The sequence below is a fragment of the Anomaloglossus baeobatrachus genome, chromosome 11, assembly GCF_048569485.1.
Source record: "Anomaloglossus baeobatrachus isolate aAnoBae1 chromosome 11, aAnoBae1.hap1, whole genome shotgun sequence".
In the NCBI taxonomy this organism is placed as follows: Eukaryota; Metazoa; Chordata; class Amphibia; order Anura; family Aromobatidae; genus Anomaloglossus; species Anomaloglossus baeobatrachus.
The window spans coordinates 121502659-121526745 of record NC_134363.1 but is presented as its reverse complement, the minus strand read 5'-3'; the positions used below and the strand labels follow the sequence as shown (position 1 = coordinate 121526745).

General features: G+C 45.8%; 1 protein-coding gene and 1 long non-coding RNA gene across 2 annotated transcripts in view; one reads left to right on the top strand and one right to left on the bottom strand.

The window, feature by feature from the left end:
• Window positions 1–7502: 7502 nt before the first annotated feature.
• CHMP2A (charged multivesicular body protein 2A) lies at window positions 7503–15685 on the top strand. The gene is made up of 6 exons (XM_075327561.1): window positions 7503–7612; window positions 9381–9563; window positions 9733–9912; window positions 10912–11042; window positions 11616–11677; window positions 15228–15685. The coding sequence occupies exons 2-6, from the start codon at window positions 9396–9398 to the stop codon at window positions 15347–15349; spliced, it is 663 nt and encodes a 220-aa protein (XP_075183676.1). The 5' UTR covers window positions 7503–7612; window positions 9381–9395; the 3' UTR covers window positions 15350–15685.
• Window positions 15686–20885: 5200 nt separating this feature from the next.
• The window catches only part of LOC142256025 (uncharacterized), a 41049-nt gene continuing 37847 nt past the window's right edge, over window positions 20886–24087 (bottom strand). Inside the window, exons 2-3 of the long non-coding RNA XR_012727472.1 lie at window positions 22698–22793; window positions 20886–21450 (exon numbers count right to left, since the gene is read on the bottom strand). This is a non-coding gene — a long non-coding RNA (uncharacterized LOC142256025). The remainder of the gene's footprint in view (window positions 21451–22697; window positions 22794–24087) is intronic.

The window sequence follows — 24087 nt, the reverse complement described above, 5'->3', positions numbered from 1 at the left end:
TGTCCTGCTACCCGTAGTGCTCCGGCTACCGGGCACCTTGCCCTCGGTGAGGTGTTCAGCCCAGTGGATCCACCTCCTGGGCCTGCCCGTCCACCTGGTCCTAACAGATCCCCAGCCTGGGCCCTATGCTAGTATATATGGATCCCCAGCCTGGGCCCTATGCTGGTATATATGGATCCCCAGACTGGACTCTATGCTAGTATATATGGATCCCCAGCCTGGGCCCTATGCTAGTATATATGGATCTCCAGCCTGGATTCTATGCTAGTATATATGGATCCCCAGCCTGGGCCCTATGCTAGTATATATGGATCCCCAGCCTGGGCCCTATGCTAGTATATATGAATCCCCAGCCTGGACTCTATGCTAGTATATATGGATCCCCAGCCTGGGCCCTATGCTAGTATATATGGATCCCTAGCCTGGGCCCTATGCTAGTATACATGGATCCCCAGCCTGGGCCCTATGCTAGTATATATGGATCCCCAGCCTGGACTCTATGCTAGTATATATGGATCCCCAGCCTGGGCCCTATGCTAGTATATATGGATCCCCAGCCTGGGCCCTATGCTAGTATATATGGATCCCCAGCCTGGGCCCTATGCTAGTATATATGGATCCCCAGCCTGGGCCCTATGCTAGTATATATGGATCCCCAGCCTGGATTCTATGCTAGTATATATGGATCCCCAGCCTGGGCCCTATGCTAGTATATATGGATCCGCAGCCTGGGCCCTATGCTAGTATATATGGATCCCCAGCCTGGATTCTATGCTAGTATATATGGATACCCAGCCTGGGCCCTATGCTAGTATATATGGATTCGTAGCTTGGGCCTTATGCTAGTATATATGGATCCCCAGCCTGGATTCTATGCTAGTATATATGGATCCCCAGCCTGGGCCCCATGCTAGTATATATGGATCCCCAGCCTGGGCCCTATGCTAGTATATATTGATCCCCAGCCTGGACCCTATGCTAGTATATATGGATCCCCAGCCTGGACTCTATGCTAGTATATATGGATACCCAGCCTGGGCCCTATGCTAGTATATATGGATCCCCAGCCTGGGCCCTATGCTAGTATATATGGATCCCCAGCCTGGGCCCTATGCTAGTATATATGGATCCCCAGCCTGGGCCCTATGCTAGTATATATGGATCCCCAGCCTGGACTCTATGCTAGTATATATGGATACCCAGCCTGGGCCCTATGCTAGTATATATGGATCCCCAGCCTGGGCCCTATGCTAGTATATATGGATCCCCAGCCTGGGCCCTATGCTAGTATATATGGATACCCAGCCTGGGCCCTATGCTAGTATATATGGATCCCCAGCCTGGACTCTATGCTAGTATATATGGATACCCAGCCTGGGCCCTATGCTAGTATATATGGATCCCCAGCCTGGGCCCTATGCTAGTATATATGGATCCCCAGCCTGGGCCCTATGCTAGTATATATGGATCCCCAGCCTGGACCCTATGCTAGTATATATGGATACCCAGCCTGGGCCCTATGCTAGTATATATGGATCCCCAGCCTGGACTCTATGCTAGTATATATGGATCCCCAGCCTGGACTCTATGCTAGTATATATGGATCCCCAGCCTGGGCCCTATGCTGGTATATATGGATCCCCAGCCTGGGCCCTATGCTAGTATATATGGATCCGCAGCCTGGACTCTATGCTAGTATATATGGATCCCCAGCCTGGGCCCTATGCTAGTATATATGGATCCCCAGCCTGGACTCTATGCTAGTATATATGGATCCCCCGCCTGGGCCCTATGCTAGTATATATGGATCCCCAGCCTGGGCCCTATGCTGGTATATATGGATCCCCAGCCTGAACTCTATGCTAGTATATATGGATCCCCAGCCTGGGCCCTATGCTAGTATATATGGATCCCCAGCCTGGACTCTATGCTAGTATATATGGATCCCCAGCCTGGGCCCTATGCTGGTATATATGGATCCCCAGCCTGGACTCTATGCTAGTATATATGGATCCCCAGCCTGGACTCTATGCTAGTATATATGGATCCCCAGCCTGGGCCCTATGCTGGTATATATGGATCCCCAGCCTGGACTCTATGCTAGTATATATGGATCCCCAGCCTGGACTCTATGCTAGTATATATGGATCCCCAGTCTGGGCCCCATGCTGGTTTATATATCCCCAGTTCTGCAATTAAAAAAAAAAAAATCATACTCACCTCACATCTGCAGTATTTTGCAGCAAAACCGGATCCGTTACAAATACGTTTCAGTTCAGTTCATTTCCAATGGAATTGCGTTAAGATGCGGTCACATGCGGTTGCGTGCATCATACACAACCACATGTGACCGCATCTTGCCGCGATTCCATTGGAAATTAATTGAACTGACACGCATTTGTAACGGATCCGGTTTTGCGGCAAACTACTGCTGATGTGAGGTGCGCCATCCAGCAGGTCTTGATTGGCGCAGCTCAGGCAGGTCATGGAGCGCACAAGACAATAGAGTCCTGATGCTTTGCGATGACGTCATCACACTGGGACTCTAATGTCCTGCGTTTGCGCTCACAGCTGTCATCAGTGGCAGTGCAGGGAGATCGTGTCTCCTCAGCACTACTGCAGAGGTTAGCTATATCGGCTCGCTACACACGCCGATATAGTTAACAGTGGCGTAGCTCCGGGTGGGCCCCTGATGAGCACGCCCCCAAACCCCCCTTCCCAATAGCTACGCTACTGTTTCCAAGTGTGATCCTAGGCAGGGGGGCTCGGTACTGGCACTGACACCGTGGGCAGCCGCTACCGGGCCCCCCAGCTCACGGGCCCCATAGCAGTGGCATGGCCTACCTCTATTGGCGGTACGCCACTGCACTGCAGTGTTATACTGTGAAGCAGTGTCAAGTGGCGGGTTTTTTCATCATGCCGAAATTGCTGCATTCTGTGATTGGCAGCATATCTAGGGTCGCGTGCATCCTTACAAGTCTATAAAGCTAGTTTCACACTTGCGTTCAGCGCATTCTGTCACTATGGAGAATAGTGCAGTCCGTTAACGGACCGCGCTATTCTCCATAGAGTTGTATGGACGACGCACTGTAAAGCAAGTGTCTGCGTTGCATCCGCTAGACGACGCAGCGGCGTTATTTTGACGCTGCGTCTAGCGGATTGAAAGCAGCATGTAACGTTTTTCTGCGCTTGGCGGAGTGTCAAAAAAATGCAATCTGCAGGAATCCATTAGGCGTCCGTTGTTTTTATAATGGACGCCTATGGTGGCGGATTCCGTTAGAATGCGTCATTTGACGGATTCCGTTAACGCAGCTGACTTTACACAACTGCGCATGCTCAGATGTGTAAAGTCAAGGAAAAAAAACTACAACGGACTGCGTTATTTTGTACGATCTGTAGCATTCGTTGCATGCGTCACACAACGTAATACTACGGATCCCGTTCAACGCAAGTGTGAAACTAGCCTAAGTGCGTGCATACCTCCCAACCATCCCGGATTCTGCGGGACTGCCACGATTTTAGAGGTCTGTCCCGCACTCCCGCGGCTCACAGCTGATGTCCCGGCTCCTCCCCTCAGTGGAGTGAATAAGTTAAATTAAAGTATCATCGGCTCTGGATTTTCGGGGCAGCCGGGACTCGAATTTGTAGAACTGTAAGTTCATTGTTTCAAAGGCAACAGCTTTACCACTGAGCTACTGCCTCTATTGAAACCAATAGGAAGATTTTGTTATCTTGACCTCTATACTGCAGGTGAGACACCAGAAGCAGGTTATTCAGCTGCAAAGATCGATGGAGGGATGGATGAATGGAGGGATAGAGGGAGGGATGGATGATAGAGGGATGAATGGAGGGATAGAGGGAGGGAAGGATGGATGGATGATAGAGGGATGAATGGAGGGATAGAGGGAGGGATGGATGATAGAGGGATGAATGGAGGTATTATTATTATAGGTATAGAGGGAGGGATAGAGGGAGGGAGGGATGGATGGATGATAGAGGAATGAATGGAGGGATGAATCGAGGGATAGAGGGAGGGATGGATGGAGGGATGAAGGGAGGGATGAATCGAGGGATAGAGGGAGGGATGGATGGATGATAGAGGAATGAATGGAGGAATGAATGGAGGGATGAATCGAGGGATAGAGGGAGGGATGGATGGATGATAGAGGGATGAATGGAGGGATGAATGGAGGGATAGGGGGATGGATGGATGATAGAGAGATGAATGGAGGGATGAATGGAGGGATAGAGGGAGGGATGGATGGATGATAGAGGGATGAATGGAGGGATGAATGGAGGGATGAATGGAGGGATAGAGGGAGGCATGGATGATAGAGGGATGAATGGAGGGATGAATGGAGGGATAGAGGGAGGGATGGATGATAGAGGGATGAATGGAGGGATGAATGGAGACATAGAAGGAGGGATGAATGGAGGGATAGAAGGATGAAAGGAGGGATGGATGGATGATAGAGGGATGAATGGAGGGATGAATGGAGGGATAGAGGGAGGGATGAATGGAGGGATAGAGGGATGAATGGAGGGATAGAGGGATGAATGGAGGGATGAATGGAGGGATAGAGGGAGGGATGAATGGAGGGATAAAGGGATGAATGGAGGGATAGAGGCAGGGATGGATGGATGGATAATAGAGGGATGAATGGAGGGATGAATGTTGGGATGGATGGATGATAGAGTGATGAATGGAGGGCTAGAAGGAGGGATGAATGGAGGGATAGAGGGATGAATGGAGGGATAGAGGGAGGGATGGATGGATGATAGAGGGATGAATGGAGGGATAGAGGGAGGGATGGATGGATGATAGAGGGATGAATGGAGGGACGAATGGAGGGATAGAGGGAGGGATAGAGGGAGGGATGGATGGATGATAGAGGGATGAATGGAGGGATGAATGGAAGGATAGAGGGAGGGATGAATGGAGGGATGAATGGAGGGAGGGATGATGGATGATAGAGGGATGAATGGAGGGATGAATGGAGGGATAGAGGGAGGGATGGATGGATGAATGGAGGGATGAATGGAGGGATAGAGGGAGGGATAGAGGGATGAATGGAGGGATGAATGGAGGGATGAATGGAGAGATAGAGGGAGGGATGGATGGATGATAGTGGGATGGATGGATGATAGAGGGATGGATGATAGAGGGATATATAGATACATGACAGATAATAGATAGAATCATAGATAGAGAGATAGAATCATAGATAGATAGAATCATAGATAGAGAGATAGAATCATAGATAGAGAGATAGAATCATAGATAGAACTAATCATAGATAGATAGATGGATATATAGAATCATAAATAGAGAGATAGAATCATAGTTAGATAGATAGAATCATAGATAGAGAGATAGAGAGATAGAATCATAGATAGATAGAATCATAGATAGATAGAGGGATAGAAATAGAGAGATAGAGAGATAGATAGATAGAGGGATAGATAGATAGATAGATAGATAGATAAATACTGTATCTCAATGTAGGTGAAAGAGTCAGATTCATTTGTTCCCATAAAACTACTATAAAGAAATGAGGAAAAAAATAAAAATACAATTTTATTTTTTTTCATCTTCACCACCTTGGATTCAAACCAGCAACGTTCAAAACTTGTGTCCAGCAGCCTCCTGGCTTGCCTAGCTCTAGCCGTTGAGCCACTAGGATTGATGATGTCAGAGGGAGGATTTCACATAAATGAACCTACAATGCAGCCTCTTACACAGCAGATTACACAGGACACAGCTACATTGTACAGAGCAGCATCTCTATGTCCTGTATTCTAGAGGGAGAGGAAAAGAGGATTTTTTTTTCTTCTAATAAAGTTACTAAAAATAATAAAAAAAATAGAATAATGTAATTTTATTACACTTTTTTATAAAATAATAAACATCACAAATCAGCAAATAACATGGACATATTTGGTGTCCCTGTAATCGTAATGACCTGAACAACACAGCGAACAGATTATTTATGGGGATCGGTAAATGGCGGGAAAAAAAAGGCGCAATTTATTATTTTTCTTTATTAAAACCCATAAAAAATGTAATAAAAATGGATCACTGAGGCCGTGTTCACACATAGCGTAAATGCTGCATTTTTTCTGCAGGTGTCCGCGCCAAGAGTGCAATAACAATGTTCTCTGATTATTGCGTGATTGCGGTATTTTTTATACATTGTCCCCCTTATTTGATACATGTTTGTTGCTGATGTGAATCCTGAAGCTTATAAAGAAAGAAACACCAAATCCGCACAGTTCAGCGGCGTCTTTCCACGCACCAGGAGCGGAGATTTCAGGACGTCTCATCCACTTTGCTTGGACAATTAGTCCATATTCACATGTAGTGTAAATGCTGCATTTTTTTCTGCTGTTTCTTTGCACATTTATTCTGCTGTGTTTAATTGTCCAAGTAAAGTGGATGTGATTCCATGAAAAGATGCCGCTGAATTCTGCGGTTTTCGGGGGGGGGGTTCTCTGGAGGTTTCTATGTGGAGCTTAAAAAATGCAGGAAAAAGCTTCTCTGTACAATAAAAACACTTAAAATCGCAGATTCACATCTGAACCAAAAACACATTAAATAATGGAGAAAAGGTAGAAAAAATGCAGCAAAAATGGAAAAAACAGAGAAGATTGTTATTGTGTAGTTTGGTGCAGACAGAAACAAAATGAAACAGAATTTATGCACGGATTGATAGGCACAAATAAGCAACATGTCATATAGTGACACAGAAATATAAAAAAATTCTGACTGCTATGAATATGAATGAACAGTCCAGGGCATCTGCTGAATGACCCTTACTGCCAAATGGGTGTGGCTAGGGGCGTGGTCAAAATTTGCCACGGCGCGTGCAGCGCGCCGCATACTTTGTCCCTCTTTCCTTTCTTGAAAAGTTGGGAGGTATGCGTGGGAAAGATCGGACCGCACTGTTGTCATCCGAGTGCAGTGCAATATACCCCGGTACAGAAGATGGAGAAATCCCTGCTGGGGAGATAGGAAGGAACCAGCCAAGGAGACTGCAATATCAGGTACAGCATGGTTACTAGAAGTAGGAAACATGAATTCAGATAAAGGGAGGACACGACAGCACAAAGCAGCACTGTCGCCCATAGCAACCACTCAAACTTTCAGCAGCTACACTTTATTAGTAACGAGAGCTGGGCAGTGATTGGTCCCCACCGTCCATGTACCGCTCACAGACTTGCCCCGGCAGTACCCACACCCCCACAAGCTACGACTGAGCTCGGGGCACAAGAAGAAACCTGCTGGGAATCATCACTGAATTCCAAACACTAGCGGACAAGACACACAAACGCTCAGAGGCAGCCCTGCTCGGGTGGCTGCCATTTTCTCGAAGACCAAGTTACCACTGAAGCGCACGGCCGGCAGTGACGTCACACGCTCCTGCAGCGAGGACACCTGATAGAATAATTGTTATTGTGCACACTCAGCGCAGAAGCATCTCACGTGACCGGTGACGAAGTGGCGCTCCCACGTAAAAATATCCTTGTGACCAGTGACGTCACGGACCGGACAAACAGGAAGAGAGTGAGGAGAAAGAAGCCGAGAACGAGCAGTGGTCTGACCCGGGAGGAGGTGAGTGGCGGCGCCGGACACGGTGTATCCCGGGGGTCCTCTGGTGCTATAGCAGGCAGGTGACAAGGGCTCAGTCACTGTGGGACTACAAGTCTCCGCATTTCCTGTACTACGTCTCCTGCCTGGTCTATGCTGGGGGTTGTTGTGTTCGTCCTTCCCTGTACGGCCTAGAGCTTGGCGGATATGAGAGAGAAAGTTCTCCTACACTCACCCCTTTTCTGCTAGCCACCTGAGAGATGGGTAACCCTATGACAACACTTCCTGTCCTGTGAGCCTTCTTAGTGATGAGATGGATCCCGGCAGTAATAATGGCTCCTGAGTGGAGGGAGTGCTGTCATAGGAGCCATGTATAGGGAATCAGAACCATACAAAACCCAGGCTGTGTGTGATTGCGCTTCCATAGGAGGCCAGAGCGGGGTGATCCTTTTTAAAGATTATTTATTGATGGCCACATAATTCACATACATTGCGTTTCGGCTAGCAAGCCTTCTTCAGGTATTATAAGCAATATTACACCTGAAGAAGGCTTGCTAGCCGCAACACGTTGTATGTGATTTATGTGGACATCAATAAATAATCTTTAAAAAGGATCGCCCCGCTCTGGCCTCCTATGGAAGCGCAATCTCGCACAGCCTGGGTTTTGTATGGTTCTGATTCGTGGTGCCTATGTGAATCCAATGAAGGATTCTCTGTGTCCAGGGATTGCAGCAAGCAGGGGCCAGTTGCCATGGCTCAATACAGCTACTTTCAATTCGAATTATACCTTCAAAAAGGTGAGCATTGAATTCATTTCTATCCAAGTCTTTTCACCACTTACTGCGCTTAGGTCAGAGCCGCACTTGTCTTCCCTTTTGTACCCATCCAGGCAAACTATTCAATTTATCATGGGGTGATAGGTGATGGTGATCATTAGGTTGGTGGGGTCCGACACCCCACGATTAACACAGAACCGTGCGGATCAGCACCCTTCAGTGTGCACATCCAGACACCGGTGGAGCTAATAGCATCAGATCGGGGGGATCCGACACACCACAATTAGCACAGAAGTGTGCGGGGCAGAACCTTTCAGTGTGTACATCCAGACACCGGTGGAGCTAATAACATCAGATCGGGGGGATCCGACACACCTCAATTAGCACAGAAGTGTGCAGGGCAGCACCATTCAGTGTGTACATCCAGACACCAGCAAAGCTAATAGCATCAGATCGGGGGGATCCGACACACCTCAATCAGCCGTTATTAGGGCAGACCCATGTGGATCAGCACCGCTGAGTGTGTACATCCAGACGCTGATGCTAATAACATCAGGGGAATCCGACACCCCAGGACCCGCCGTTATTAGCGCAGAACTGTGCAGAGCAGCACCATTCAGTGTGTATATCCAGACGCCGGAGGAGGTAATATTAGATCGGGGGAATCAGACGCCTGACACCCCCCGATCAGCCGTTCTTCTCTCAGAACCATACAGAGCAGCACTGTTTAGTGTGTACAACCAGATGCTGGCGGAGCTCATTACATCAGATTAGGGGGGGTTCCAACACCTGACACCCCACGATCAGTGGTTATTAGCGCAGAGCCGTGGGGAGCAGCACCATATGGTTTGTACATCCAGTCACCGGTGAAGCTAAGAACAGCTGATCAGGGGGGTGTTGGGTGTCGGACCCCCAGCAATCCAGTCCTGTTCCACATCAAGTCATGTGTTATGTGCCCAGAGAACCCCTTAATTAGCTGCTTGTGGCTTATAACAGTTTGATGGTTATTCCCATAGATCTAAGAAGCAAAGATGGATTTTTTGTTCGGTCGTCGAAAAACCCCAGAGGAGATGCTGAGGCAGAATCAGAGGGCGCTGACCCGCGCCATGAGAGAGCTCGACCGAGAGAGGCAGAAACTGGAGCAGCAAGAGAAGAAAATCATAGCCGACATCAAAAAGATGGCCAAACAGGGGCAGATGGTGAGTGCCAGTGCTGTGCTGCAGAGGTACCGACACACCTGTAGATCGCCTACATGGGGGGGGGGGGCTGATATCTGCCTCCTTTCTTATATTGCGGATGCACAAAATTTGTTGTTTAACACAGCATTGCTGGTCTGTCTGTTTAAATGTGTTCTTCTATCTTTTTCAGGATGCTGTGAAAATTATGGCCAAAGATTTGGTGCGCACACGACGATACGTGAAGAAATTCATACTGATGCGGGCAAACATCCAGGCAGTGTCCTTAAAGATCCAAACCCTGAAGTCTAACAACTCCATGGCTCAGGCTATGAAAGGTGTTACTAAAGCCATGGCCACCATGAACAGACAGGTACAGCCTGACTCCTCCGGCTGTGCACCAGTAGGAGTCACTATAGAGCTCCAAATGTATAAATCACTACAATATGGCTCAACCGGGTCTCTTGGCTGTTGAGGAAAATACAACTCAGTTGCCAGGATGTAGATGTAGTTCTGGAGAGCCACAGGTTGGAGAACACTGGTGCTGCAATGGTGACACAAACTGCAACTGTCTTATGTCGTGAAACTTTGGAAAAAAGCTTCTCCATATGGTCTGATACTGTTTTTTAGACTTCTTTACTCAGAGCCGCTAGTCAAGAACTCCAGATCACAGGGACAACAGAATATGTTTTACAGAATTTCATCAAATGGCTCCAATATCTTAGCTTCCTCAGAGTATAAAATAGAAGGGGGGGAATACTGGGGTTAACTACAGTTAACCTTAAGGGGAATCTGCCAACAGGTGTTTGCCATGTAATATGAGGACAGCATGATGTAGGGGTTAAACATTGAATTCAGGGATGTCACTTATTACGCTGTGGATGTTGTTTACTTGGTCAAGGTTTTATCACCAGAAGGTTATCATTGCACAGACTACAGCCTGTGTCCAACCAGTTCCATCCTTCTGTAATAAGCAGCTCACTGTCAATAGACAATGTACACAAGCTGTGGTGTTAGCACTCTGAACTCCACTACACCTAAGAATTCTGAGTGTGTGACAACTATTGCAACCAGTAAACTAAAGTATACATTGTTGGATTCAGGGTCTTTTTTTTCCAAACCTGCTGACACTCCCTAATGATATATATTTTTTTTCATGTTTTGGATGATGCTAGTTTCAACCTAACGATTAGACATGTCAGTGGCTCCGAGCATCTTCCATTGTTTGCCTATGAGCATTCTTATGGTGACACCACTAATAGTCAGGTTGTCTCCTAAAGCCACAGTATTTTTCTAACCTGGCTGTGGCTAAGTATTGGACAGTTCTTCCTCCTTCTCTGATCTCGTGTCTTTGTTACTCCCTTTGTTGCAGCTGAAGCTTCCGCAGATCCAGAAGATAATGATGGAATTCGAGAAACAGTCAGAAATCATGGACATGAAGGAGGAAATGATGAATGATGCCATTGACGACGCCATGGGCGATGAGGACGATGAGGAGGAGACGTATGTAGACCTGTCTTAGAATGTGATTTTTTTTTTTTTTTTTTTTTTTTTTTTTTTTTTTCCTTTTGAGTTTTGAGTAAGGAACATCAACTAATCAGACTCCTCCTGTAGACATGACAAAGATTATGTTGAGAGGGGAAGTCAACCTAAAAGTGATCTGCTTTCCAATAGACATGTCAGAAGATTACATCACAGGTGTATGATGTTCAGCCTCGGCTGATTTCTTTAGAGAGCCCTTTGGCATGGCACTGATCTGTACGGCATGTATTCTAAACAAAGGGCCTCTGCAATTCTCAGCTTTATTACAAGGTTATAGATTTCACGTAGCTAAAGTTGCCATTGAGGCTCGTTTCATCTGAAAATGGCTATTAATACCATATGAAAAAATCACTTTGGGTTTGTGTTCCCATTACCATGTCTGAGCTCAAACTTTCTGTACTGTATGGTTGTCATTGCTAATATTGGCGTCTGCTCTTGAATAATGGGGGTGAGGGTTATTGGGTGGGTGGTATTCCACTGTAGAGTACCGTGATTCCTCAGCGCTCTGTAATGACCCTGCTCTTCCCTCTGCAGCGATGCGGTGGTCTCACAAGTACTGGATGAGCTGGGCCTGACACTGACTGATGAGCTGTCCAGTGAGTATTATTCACTTGTCCGTCTACTTTTGGTAAATTAAAGTTTATATTCTTTGTAAACTCTCTTCTAGTCCCAAACAGCAGCAGCAATGGGGATTACATCCTCCTGTAAGACAGGACAGGGGATGGCAACTAGCTTAGGTTGATTTAGGCTATGCAGCAGTACCAGTATCTGTGACCACTTGCGTTTATATCACGTATAATTATGAAACTTCATATCCAGTCTGCTCAATACACAGTTTTATTGGGGGTGGGGGGGGTGAAAGTCCGTGCTGCTGCTTTGGCCGGGTACTTTGAACCGCAAACAGTGAGACCTTTCTTCCAAAGCCTGATTCCTCAAGTGCTCAGATGTCCAGCCCCTTGATGTTTAACACGAAGTCCCAGAGAGGGGTCATCTAACATTTCTACCATTGGAACCCTATGGAGCTCGAAATTCCTGGGACTTCTAGTGTTAAGGAACAAGCTGAGCTCCAGGAGGCTCAATTAGTTCAGTTCCTCATAGCCTGAAGGGTCTGAAGATAACTTTTAGATTCTTTTTGACATCTATTTGTCCCTTGAGGTGTTCTGACCTCATATATTCTTTGGTGCTATCCACAAATATATCTTTAGAGCTCTTCCAACATCGAGGGACTGCCTCAGAGATGTGAATCAAGTCCTGTTTGGCCAGTATGGTCAGATAATTATTAGCAAGACTTGCTCCTATTTGATCTTTTCTAAGACCTTGTGAATCATTGGGATTGGTAGAATGGAGGCTCTCCAGCATCCTTGTGGCCCGATCTGGCTTCTCCTGTTTACGCCACGAAAGCCATCTATGCCTCATGGATCTTTGGGAAGGCTTTTACTTTACTGATAGACAGATGTTTCACCACTGCCTCTAGCTGCACACCAAAGATACGATCCAACTGATATTCCATGGAGCAGACGGCACCTTTAGAAGGGACATCTGCTCTCCATGGTTCTATCTAGAGTCTTTCTTCCTGTGTGGAGACAATCCAATGTAGGGGTAATCTTGACTGTTGGACAGCAATGTCACAGAGAAAATCGAATTCTAACCCACCTTTTGGAAACACTTTAAAATGTAATCTCTGTGCACTCCTTTACCTGAGGTCATTTGCGGCAGTGTATGAGGAATTGGCTTCTGTGGCTTGTGCAGCGGAGACATTCAGCATTTGCGTAAGGCGCTGTCGCTCCTTCGATCCTTAAGATGAGGAAAATTTGTGCCGTCCTCACCAATTAATACCGTGTGTTTAAATAAATAAATAACACCGCTATCTACATTAGGGGGTCCCACTATTCGTTTTCTTCTGGATCTACAACATGAATCTTTTTGCCTTTGTCTAGGACTTTCCATTCATTAGTTAGCTTTTTAATAATGTAGTTAAATACCATATATACTTGAGTATAAGCCGAGGCCCCTAATTTTACCACAAAAAACAGGGAAGACTTATTGACTGGAGTATAAGCCTAGGGTGTGAAATGCAGCAGCTACTGATAAATTTAAAAAAAATAGATACCAATAAAATGTAATGTGCCCCATCCTTGTGCCCTGTAGTAATGTTCCCCAGCCTGGTCCATCTTGTAGTAATGTGCTCATCCTTGTTCTCCTCCCCCTTTCCACCCCCCCCCTTGTAGTAACGTGCCCCATGCTTTAATAATGTCCTCCTTCCGGTCCCCTTCTTGTCCCCCATTATGCTGTTGTTCATACACACAAAAAAATAAATTTTCACCTGTCCTCCGTTGCTACAGTGTTTTCTTACCTGCTTCTTAGGGATCACAGGCACATAGACCCCCTTGATGATCGCGTCCAGTGCACGAAGCTGACGCTGCTGTCTAGCGTCATCGCTTTACTGCAGTTCAGTGGTTTGCGGCACTGCAAAGCATTAATCTACAGTAAAGTGATGTCGGTAGATGGCAGCGTCGGCTTTGTGCGCTGGATGCGATCTCCGAGGGGTCTATGTGCCTGCGGTCCACAAGAAGCAGAGAAAATTTCACGGGCTATAGCCTGGGTGACCTGAACACAGAGCTCAGAAGATTTTCCTTAGTCATGCGATCCAAGAATCATTAAAGGGTTTGTCTGAGACCAAAGGTGAACTTCTTCATACTAAATGTTTATTAAATAATCTAATATCTTTTCTAATATTATTTTTTTTTTTTTTTTCAAATAAAAACTCCCTACCTTTACCGCTCTATCTTCGCCCCTCTCTTCCAATGACTTTTTGTTTGAGTATCCCAGCATGCAGCTTCGGTAACTCCCAGCTGCTGTCTGGGCCCTGAAACAGAGTCAGTGGTGATATCAATCTTAGGGGCTGGTGCAGTCCCTGATCTACTAAGCAGGCGTGAGTTGTCACTTCTGGCACATGCTCAGTATATGCACTCTGCTCTACATTACTTTGAATGCACACTGACAGTGCACTCTCACTGCCTCTAAAGAGAAGTGACGAGCCAGCAAGTGAGCACACTGTCAGTGCACATTGTAAGGGAGAGAATGTGGTGATCAGGGAGAGCAGAGATCAGTCCAGACCCATCAATATAGGATGTATAGCTATAAATATAAGTCACTTCCATCTACATAGACCCACATAGACAGGAATTTAAAGAAAATGCTAACACCTGATTTTTTTATTTTTAGGAAGGATAGGAAAAAAAAAAAAGCTCAAGTGGGGAGAGGGACTAGTACAACTATATAGACCTAACCAATTTCTATCACATATCCTGTCTAGGAGGACTGGACCCCTCCCACCCCATTGTTACTGCATAATAGCAAGGAAATGGGATGTTCGTATCCGCTACCTTCATGTCACTTTAGTATTTGCATCTACCTGGATAGTCTAAAAAAAAAAAAAACGTGCTTTTTGTTAGTGTAGTGTTTTTTTTTTTTTTTTGTTTTTTTTTTGGTGGATAAACTTTTGATGGTGTTGTCGGTAAGAATTCAACCAGCCGCACATAGGTCACTAATGGCTTTTCTCATTCTTAGGAAATGGTCCCCTCTGGGACCTCAGGTTTTCTAAATCTCCTTTCAGTACTTCGAGGGGTTCTGTTTAGCAGCAGGTGTTACCCCTCTCCCGTTAGAGAACACGTTATGCGAGAGAAAAGAAAGATAACCATTAGCCGAATGTACCTTCGGGAAGGGCCAGTATAAGGTGTATGGGCACCATTTATTCCTAAGGATTTGCTGCAACAATGAATTACATTTGGAAGCTGCAATATAATACAGCAAGTCTTCTGCAAAGTTGACATATTTCCAAAAGCTGGAGCCCCAAGTCACTAACCCCTTAACTACCGCGGGCTACAAAATTACATTCTAGTGGTCAGTGTTAATCTTCCACACCACCCCCCCCAGTACACTATATGTTAAAACTCATGTTTTTAATTTTAAAAGTACAACTTGTCACGCAAAAAAATGAGCCCTCACATGCCTATATTGACGGAAAAATAACATTACGGCTCTTGGAAGAAGGGGGGTGAAAAAAAAAAAAGACTGCACAATTCTACAGTTGAGGTACATTCTGTTTTCCATAGAAACCTACTTACATGTCTTTCCATCTTGTAGGCCTTCCCTCCACCGGAGGATCCCTCAGCGTAGCCGGAGCCAAGAGGGGAGAACCCACAGCCGCTCTAGCCGACGCCGATGCAGATCTGGAGGAGCGGCTGAACAATCTGCGACGAGACTAACATGTCCAACCCTGCACTACAGACTCTGGGTTTTACTTTATTTTATTTTCTGCGTTATACATGGGGATGTAGGTTAATGGCTCGGAGCCTCGTATACTGAGAGCATTAGAAGGCTGGAGCGCAGTCAGCGTGTCACGAGCAGAGCACCTCCAGTCCCCGGCCATTAGCTGATCCCGTCCGTGCAGTAGTAACCGGACAAGGAAGACTGTTCTGATTTTATATTATTACCTTTTTTGTGTTGCCGAGTTCTTATTCTCGTGTTCCTGTCTCTTCTCCACTTTCATACAGGGCAACAGGTGTCGTTTTCTGTAAATAAAACCTATCTGGAGAACCAAAGCCTTTTATACCACTCCCTCCATGTCCCTACAGTGCAAAATGGTGAATTACTGTTACAGCTAGAAGTCAGGTTATACACATTTTGATATCATGTGTAATACAAAATTATAATAGCCCGAAATTTCATCATTTTTGGGTATAGAAGTATTTTAGTATCTTTTTATTGGCTAACCAGAAACACTTTTTCGGGTCCACCAAGAAAGGTATCACTCCTAGAGTATTTTTGGGCATAGATGTATTTACATTGATCTTTGTATCAAAATGGTCTTGAGAAACGTTATAGAAACCAATTCACACTCGATTTTTCCCATGGTAGTTTGAAACATATTTGAAACATAAAACTTAATTTTGATTGCTAGCCCTGGGTATTGTTCTATCCTGGTAAACACAGGGTCATTTTGTGTTTATTAACTTTATTCTCCCGCCCCCCCCCCCCCAATCTTTTAAAAGGAGTCTGTAACTCAACTTAAATGGTATTATTTCCTACACAAATTATACACTGGAATCTATGATCAATCCAGTAGAGCAGAAAGGACGGCACTGTCCACCACGTAGCCAGAAAGTCTTATTTCCAAAAAGTGTGCAAGTTAAAACTCGCTAGAGACGAGCTGGGTGCAGGCCCTCTATGGACGTCGGCTGTTTCACGCCTGAATGCGCTTCTACGGGTCCATGAGGGCCTGCACCCGGCTCGTCTCTAGCAAGTTTTAACCTGCACATTTTTTTGGAAATAAGACTTTCTGGCTACGTGGTGGACAGTGCTGTCTTTCTGCTCTACTGTACTAGATTGATCATTGGATATTTTATTTACTCCAAGACGAGCCCCCCCGCCCGCCAGTTTTCACATGGAGGACTCGGGCTGACCTTTTTCCCTTGCGGCATCTGTTAAGGTATTGCAAGACTTTTTTTTTTTTTTTTTTTTTTTTTGTTTGTTTATTGACACACTAAAATATATATTGCTGGTATTAGTTGCTGGCGAAGCAACTTAGTTTATGTTCACATGATGCTTTAGTGCACCTGTGACCAAGGGCTCAGTGCATCCTTATACCCACTCAGTTTGCATATTGAGTACGTTACCTGATCCTGACTGATTGACCGTCATTGACCCCGGCACGGCAGAGCTCAGCAGCGTTGATGCAGTGGGAGTTGCTGGCGCATGCTCATTCCAGGCTCCTGTCTGTACTTCCCATATCACTATTGTCAATGATGGCTGCAGGCAGGAGTCGGGGGATGAGCGATCACCTGCACCTGACATTGTGTGAGCGCTCCTGGGCTCCTTCCTTGTATTTCGGAATGAGTTCATACAACGCTCACTGTGGAAAAGTGAACACTCAATCTGGATGAGGTAGCACACTCTGTATACAGATTGAATGGATTCAATGGTGCAGCGACTCATTGGCCTCACCAAGCAAGCAACTGTTATGTCTTTTGGGGGGGTCACGGACTCCCTCTAAGGCCGGTTTCACACATCCGGCATTTTGCCGCTTTGCCAGATCTGTCACACTCCAGTATAGTGTAATACTGTACATTGGCATTGTGGCAAGCTACGGTCACATGACAGCATGTGACCGGACGTTGCCACAATGCCATTGTACTGTATTGCACTGTACTGGAGTGTGACCGATCCGGCAAAGCAGCAAAATGCCGGATGTGTGAAAGCACCCTAACCTTCACCCATGAAGCTGGCACCTGCATCTCTTGATAACTTTACTCAACCTGGTATTCCTCAATCTACGGATTCTTACAAAGCGTGTAATTCTTGTTAATCATTAAACTATCGGTTTGCATTGTGTCTAATAAAAAAGTTAATCATTGCGGCTGATGGGTACATTTAGGATGTTGAGACTGATCAGCTCAGGCTCCGCAGAGTTATCTTAATGGGATTAAAAAGATTCAACAGCTGCAAGAAAAAGTGTAGATACCATATTTCAATAAATGTAAAGTTTTAAAATCAAAAATCATAAAAAAAGATTATATTAAAAAGACACTGGGTCTACTCGTCTCAGAGAGCTCCCACAATGTAATAGCTCCCATGAGCTGATACGTTCTCCTTTTCCTACTTCACCGGGACTTCTGTTAGTGATGACCATAGTCCTATAAAACCCCTCCGATCCTAGAATGTAATGGAAAGACTTTGCCACGTGTGAATATGCCCCCATCAGTTGGGTGCAGAAATCTCTACAAGTGAAAATGGGTTCAGAGAAGGTTTGGAGGCTAGCACGGTTTGCCCCAGTTACATAAATGAAACAAAAATTTCTGCAACAAATCTGTGTGTACGGTTACAGGTTTTTTGTTTTTGTTTTACCCTTCTTACATGATCAAAATAAGCGTTTAAACTTGGAATTATTACTTGGCTTGTTCTTCCTTAATTTTTACTGCTCATTTCTAAGGAGGCTGGCCTCTGTGCAGTGTTTACAAGCTCTTTGATAGTGAACTTGATGCCCTGGGGATTTCTGGAGGGTGCCTTTTAGCATCTGAAGCTGCCTCATATAACCGCTTTGGGCGCTCATAGATCGAGCGAGCAGTGGGATGATGTGGCTGGTCTACACTGCCAGTCAAGCTAGAGCGCCAGCCCTGCCGCAATTGGGTATACTGGAGGCTGTAGAGCCGCGTACTCCTGAAATAAGATTAGAGTAATCCTTTTGAGGGTTACTTATGTTACTACATCTCATAGTAAGGCCTCCGTCACACGTTTGTGCCTCAGGTACGTGTATGGATAGTTTTCTCACGTACCGGAGACATGGGCACATGTTGACATATATGTTTTCCTATAGTTTCGAGCCACGTAAGTATTTTTGCACGGAACGTGTGTCCGTTCTGTACTTGCGTGTGCCCCACACGCCGACATATCCGGTTTTCTCCGGCATCACGGGTGTCACATGGAACGCAAACGTGTCACACATAACACACATGGACCATACGGATGTGTTCCGTGTGACACGCACCGGAGAAAAGACGTGTCTTTTTTTTTTAAAACTTTACTCCCCTTCTCCAGCCCTCCTGTCTCTGCCACTGCTGTCACTTGCTGCCGACCGCCGCTCATTATGCTAATTGAATATTCACTTCACTGCGGCCGGAAACAGCAGCTGCTGGGAGTCGGCAGGATCGGAGACCGAAAATCAGCACCAGGGACAGGTGAGCAGAAAGTTCCCGTTCTCCGTGTGTTATCACGGATAACACACAGAGAACACACGTGTGCCGTACACCGAGGACTATCCGCATCTTTGACACGTCCGTGATTTTCACGGGCGTGTGACAGAGGCCTAAGTGAGCACATGGCCCAAAAGAGTAGTAAAGCAGGTGAGATTACACACACTAAACCAGTGATTACAACCCCCAGTATTGCCATAGTCACGGTGTTCTGTGAGTAGTAGTTTCAGAGCTCTGTGGACTTTTTTGGCACAGCTGATTGGACAGGAGCCCTGAATGGTGAACGGCATTAATACATGCTGGATGTTTTCTTTGTTACTCTCGGATTGAGAATTCCAGCTCTGTTGGTCATTATTTATTTACCACATCCTCGTATATTAGATTCATTCAAAGGGAATCTGTCACCAGGTCTTGTATCTTAATATGAGTGCTACATCGTGTAGAGACAGAGACTCTTCTGCTGATAAAATGACTTTTGATCGCCAGAAAGCTAGTAATCCTGCTGCCATGCAGTCCTCCATATTCATAAGCTCTGTATAACCCTGTCTCCACTGCTGATTAGCAGCTTTCTGCCTATGCACAGTGTACACAGCTGCAAATCAGTGATGAGGATGGGTTTATACAGCGCTCAGCAGTCATTTGTTTTCTCAGTTGCAGCTATCAAACTGACAGCAAGCAGCCCAGTAAGTGACAAATTGCTGAAATCGGGGGCTCTGCCCCTACACCTGGTGATGCGTTCCCTTTGGAGAGTGCTGTCCTGACCGCAGGTTCCTTTTCCCCAGTCTGATCTGCTACTATGAAGGCTTTCTGCAGTTCTGGCTATGACTTTGTGTCCATATCTTGTGTGTGTGGATATAAAAGAAGTGAAGTATGATTATGAGCTGCTTCCTTTGTGACTCATGGACTCACGTGCCTATGGTGAGGTGTTCAGAGGTGACCTCACCTGGAAAGCACAGGCGAGGCCTCATCCTTACACGGCTCATGTGTCTATGGGGATGAGACATTGAAGGTGTCGAGTGACAAGAAAGGCATAAATCATTATTCGGATTCCTCTATACCATTATAAGAGTTGTGCACATGATGACAGATCAATCAGGCAGTACTGCAATCTGTGCCCTGATGGCACCCACACCCTTCATGGCAATGGGAGACGGGCACAAAGCCCTGATGATTCACTCATTATGTTTCAGCCAAATGCATTAAGATACTTCCTTCGTGCTCCGTTATTGTTAAATATTCTCATTGGATAACATGGCACATGCACCAGGTCTTTGCACAGGAAGAAAGATCCGCTATTTAGACTAGTGGATAGCCCTGCGCAAGGTTAACCAGCCGCAGGAGAACTACTGATGCACATAGCCAGTAGTTTCCAGCTGTCCACAAACACTGAGGCTGGGGTAATTTCCTTGGTAAGAGCATGTTAAGAAGAATTGTAGCAGTGTTAAAAAAAAAATAATAGCATTGTTTTGGTATATGGGAATATATTGTAGGATTGTACATCTGCTTGAGATAATGGATTATCCAGAGATCAGAGTCGTCATGCAAGTCACTTATGGGAGCAGCGGTGATGATATGATTGCCAACAGGTAGTCTGAAAACGCATCCCGTCTGCTCTGCTGCCGGCTCATTATAGCTGGTCTGAGAGGCAACACACAGCGCACTGTCACTGTGCATGTCATACAATGACAGCACGCAGGGACTAGACCAGCCCTGAAATGAGCGTCACTGATGACCCTTTGTTTCAGAGAGAGGCAAATGCTGTGTCAGTGACTGCAGCCTTTGTCCCCTGATGATGCTTTGTTTGAGTATCCCAGCATGCACTGGGATTCTCAAACAAAGCGTCATGAGAGAGAAAGTAGGAAAAAAATCAATAGCAGTTCTAGTGTAGTTCGTGAATAGTAGGAAATTTGTAATGCAACCATATTTGAAATTAGTTTAATTACCCCAATAAATATATAGGGATTTGGTTGACATTTGTTTAGCCTTCAAATCACCCCTTTAATAAGCAATTCTCTAAATATTTAGATTACAGATTACAAGTGACAACTTTCAATTCAACAGGCAAAATGTTCCTTTTATTGATCCTCCCAATTTTAGCAAATGTTTGTACAAGTTCCTGGGGCTGACGGGGCACAGGCCATCGAAACAGAAAAATGTCCAGTCTGCTTAGTATACACTCAAGTATTGATGGACAATACCGAAACAATGGAAATCCCATAAATTAGGGGTCAATTAAAAATAAAAAATGCCCGACCTTTTTTTTTTTCTCTGTCCTGATATAATTTTCCCTGTTGAACTTTTTTGATGGGTTCTTCTAATGCACCTGCAACAATCATACATAAGAAATTCTAGACGTATACAGTTTTCTCGTGGTCAGCGTGGTTCCGAGGTTTCTGGCAGCCTCGTCCGAGTCTGCTTGTAGCCCATTAATAGGAGGAATTGTACAAGGTAGATTAACAAAGGTGACCAGCAGCTAGGAGACAAACAGCTTGTCGTCACATGGAGCGAGGCTCCCCCATCTGTCTGTCCAAAGAGAATGGTCGGATTTGAAGAGGACAGGAGGATGGTGGGAAAGTAGAGGACTCGGCGCACACAGACCCACTCCGGAATAACGGAACCTGTGCAGAGGATAAGAAAAAAAACATTAAACCTGTTAATAAAAATGCCTTTAAAACATTCTCTCACACTCATTATTCTGGCATTTGGCAAATATAAATAATTTTGGTTGCTAATTGATCTAAAACTGGAAAGGTTTATTCTAATTTCATGTCAGATAGTAAGAAAAACATGCAGATGTGTATATAGAGTGGATGTAAACTTTTGGTTTCAACTGTAGGTATATATATATCCTTATCCTAGGCCCCTTCCTGGTATACATGTCTGCTATCTTGGTATATATGTTCTTATCCTGGGCCCCTTCCTGGTATACATGTCCTCTATCCTGGTGTATAGGGCCTTAGCCTGAGCCCCTTCCTGGTGTACATGTCCCCTATCTTGGTGTATATGTCCTTAGCCTGGGCCCCTTCCTGGTGTACATGTCCCCTATCCTGGTGTATATGTCCTTAGCCTGGGCCCCTTCCTGGTGTACATGTCCCCTATCCTGGTGTATATGTCCTTAGCCTGGGCCCCTTCCTGGTGTACTTGTCCCCTATCCTGGTGTATATGTCCTTAGCCTGGGCCCCTTCCTGGTGTACATGTCCCCTATCCTGGTGTATATGTCCTTAGCCTGGGCCCCTTCCTGGTGTACATGTCCCCTATCCTGGTGTATATGTCCTTAGCCTGGGCCCCTTCCTGGTGTACATGTCCCCTATCCTGGTGTATATGTCCTTAGCCTGGGCCCCTTCCTAGTATATATAGTCCTCATTCTGTCTCTAACTTATAAAAAAAACACAACATTCTACTCCCCTACCTCCACTCTTATGTCATGCGCCATCCACTGGAGCCGGCGTACAGTGGCCAGTAGCTGATATTGCTGTGTGCGCCATGGCACATGACATCACTGTCTTGCGCCGCCCCCAGTCATGGTACCTCTGACGTCAGCTGCCGACCACTATTTGGCTGGTAGCATATATTGCGGCACAGGGACCTGATGGGTTGTATTTGCACATTGAATGCATCACAAGTTGCTGCATATGAGGCTACGAATGGTCAGAGTGCCCTCGCTAATCTCTCTGCCTTCTTCCATAAGCACTTACAAGGGAATGGACACGTGAGGATCAGAACACCATGGAGCAAAGGAGGCAGACTGCCTGGTCTGATAAATCACAAAATCCCATTTCAGACCAGAGATGGCGTTTTATGGTAAAACCATCCCTAATGGCAATGACTCCACCTCCCCTTCTTCCGCGGTGTATGGTGCACTCACCTTGTCACATGTTAGATTTGCAGTCCCAGAGATTTCATACATTCTTTATAGGCTTGGATTAGATCCTGGCACTTTTCTTCACCTTTCTCTGCTGCACTGCAGTAACAAAAAAAACCAAGCATTAAGTTACTGTTACAGTTCTGTCTGAATACGGAGTCTGGCCCCGATTCATCATTTACTTTCATGTCTTATGGTATTTATTGCTGTTTTTTGAGACAAATTCATTAAAATAGCATACGCAATTCATAATTTTTGTGCAACATAAAAGAAAAGGATATATATTCTATCTTTTAAAGGGGATGTCCACTCTTCGGAAAACCCTTCATAATTATGTGTGTTGCCTCTTGTAAATTAATAACACCTATACTCACTCTTCCTTTAGGCCTCTTTCACACGTCCATGTCTGCGGTACGTGTTTGGTCCATTTCCTCATGTACCGGAGACACGGGCACACGTAGACCCATTTAAATCAATGGGTCTGCGCTCACGTGCGTATTCTGCCATGGACCGTGTGTACGTGTGGAGCATATGTGTGCCCGTGTGCTCCACGCGTAGACATGTCCGTTTTTTTTCCGGCATCACGGGTGTCACACGTCCCGCATACGGACCACACGGAGGTGTTCCGTGTGACACGCACCGGAGAAAACACGTGTCTGAGAAAAAAAATAACAAATCTTTACTCCCCTTCTCCAGCACTGCAGTCTCTGCCACTGCTGTCACTTGCTCCGACCACCGCTCATTATGCTCATTGCATATTCACTTCACTGCAGCTGGAAGCAGCAGCAGCGGGGGGTCGGCAGGACCGGAGACCGAAGATCAGCACCACGGACAGCGACGCCAGGGACAGGTGAGCAGAAAGTTCCCGTTCTCCGTGTGTTATCACTGAGAACACACGTGTGCCATAAACACGGCTCACGGAGGGCAAAACGCACCTTTGACACGTCCGTGAAAAACGTGCGTGATTTTCACAGACGTGTCAAAGAGGCATTAAGCTAAGTCATCAATATCTGATTAGTGGGGGTGCGACACACGGCATCCCCACCGATCAGCTGTGTCCAATGCTGGCGGAAGCCAGAGCTGCTCAGTTACCGAGCTGCACAGCTCCATCAATTCTATGGCCTACTGCCAGGTACTGCACAAGTCAATAGGGGCAAATGTGCGTACAGGTCCACAGCCACTATTCTGTTGACGGAGCTGCGCAGCTCCATAAGTAAACAGTTTCGGCCACCGCCAGGAACAGCTGACCGGTGGGGGTGTCGGGTGTCGTACCCCGAACCATCAGACATTGATTACCTTAAGGATAGGTCATCAATGTTAAAGTAGTGGACAAGCATATTAAATGCATTTAATTGGGATTTTATGTGATGTACCAACAAGTAGCAAGCATTCG

Bases quoted from the DNA above. Each gene is read 5' to 3' on its own strand.
- CHMP2A (XM_075327561.1), top strand. From the start codon at position 9,396: ATGGATTTTTTGTTCGGTCGTCGAAAAACCCCAGAGGAGATGCTGAGG. The intron at 9,564-9,732 runs GTGAGTGCCAGT...TATCTTTTTCAG, and splicing joins TGGCCAAACAGGGGCAGATG to GATGCTGTGAAAATTATGGC. The intron at 11,043-11,615 runs GTATGTAGACCT...TTCCCTCTGCAG, and splicing joins GAGGACGATGAGGAGGAGAC to CGATGCGGTGGTCTCACAAG.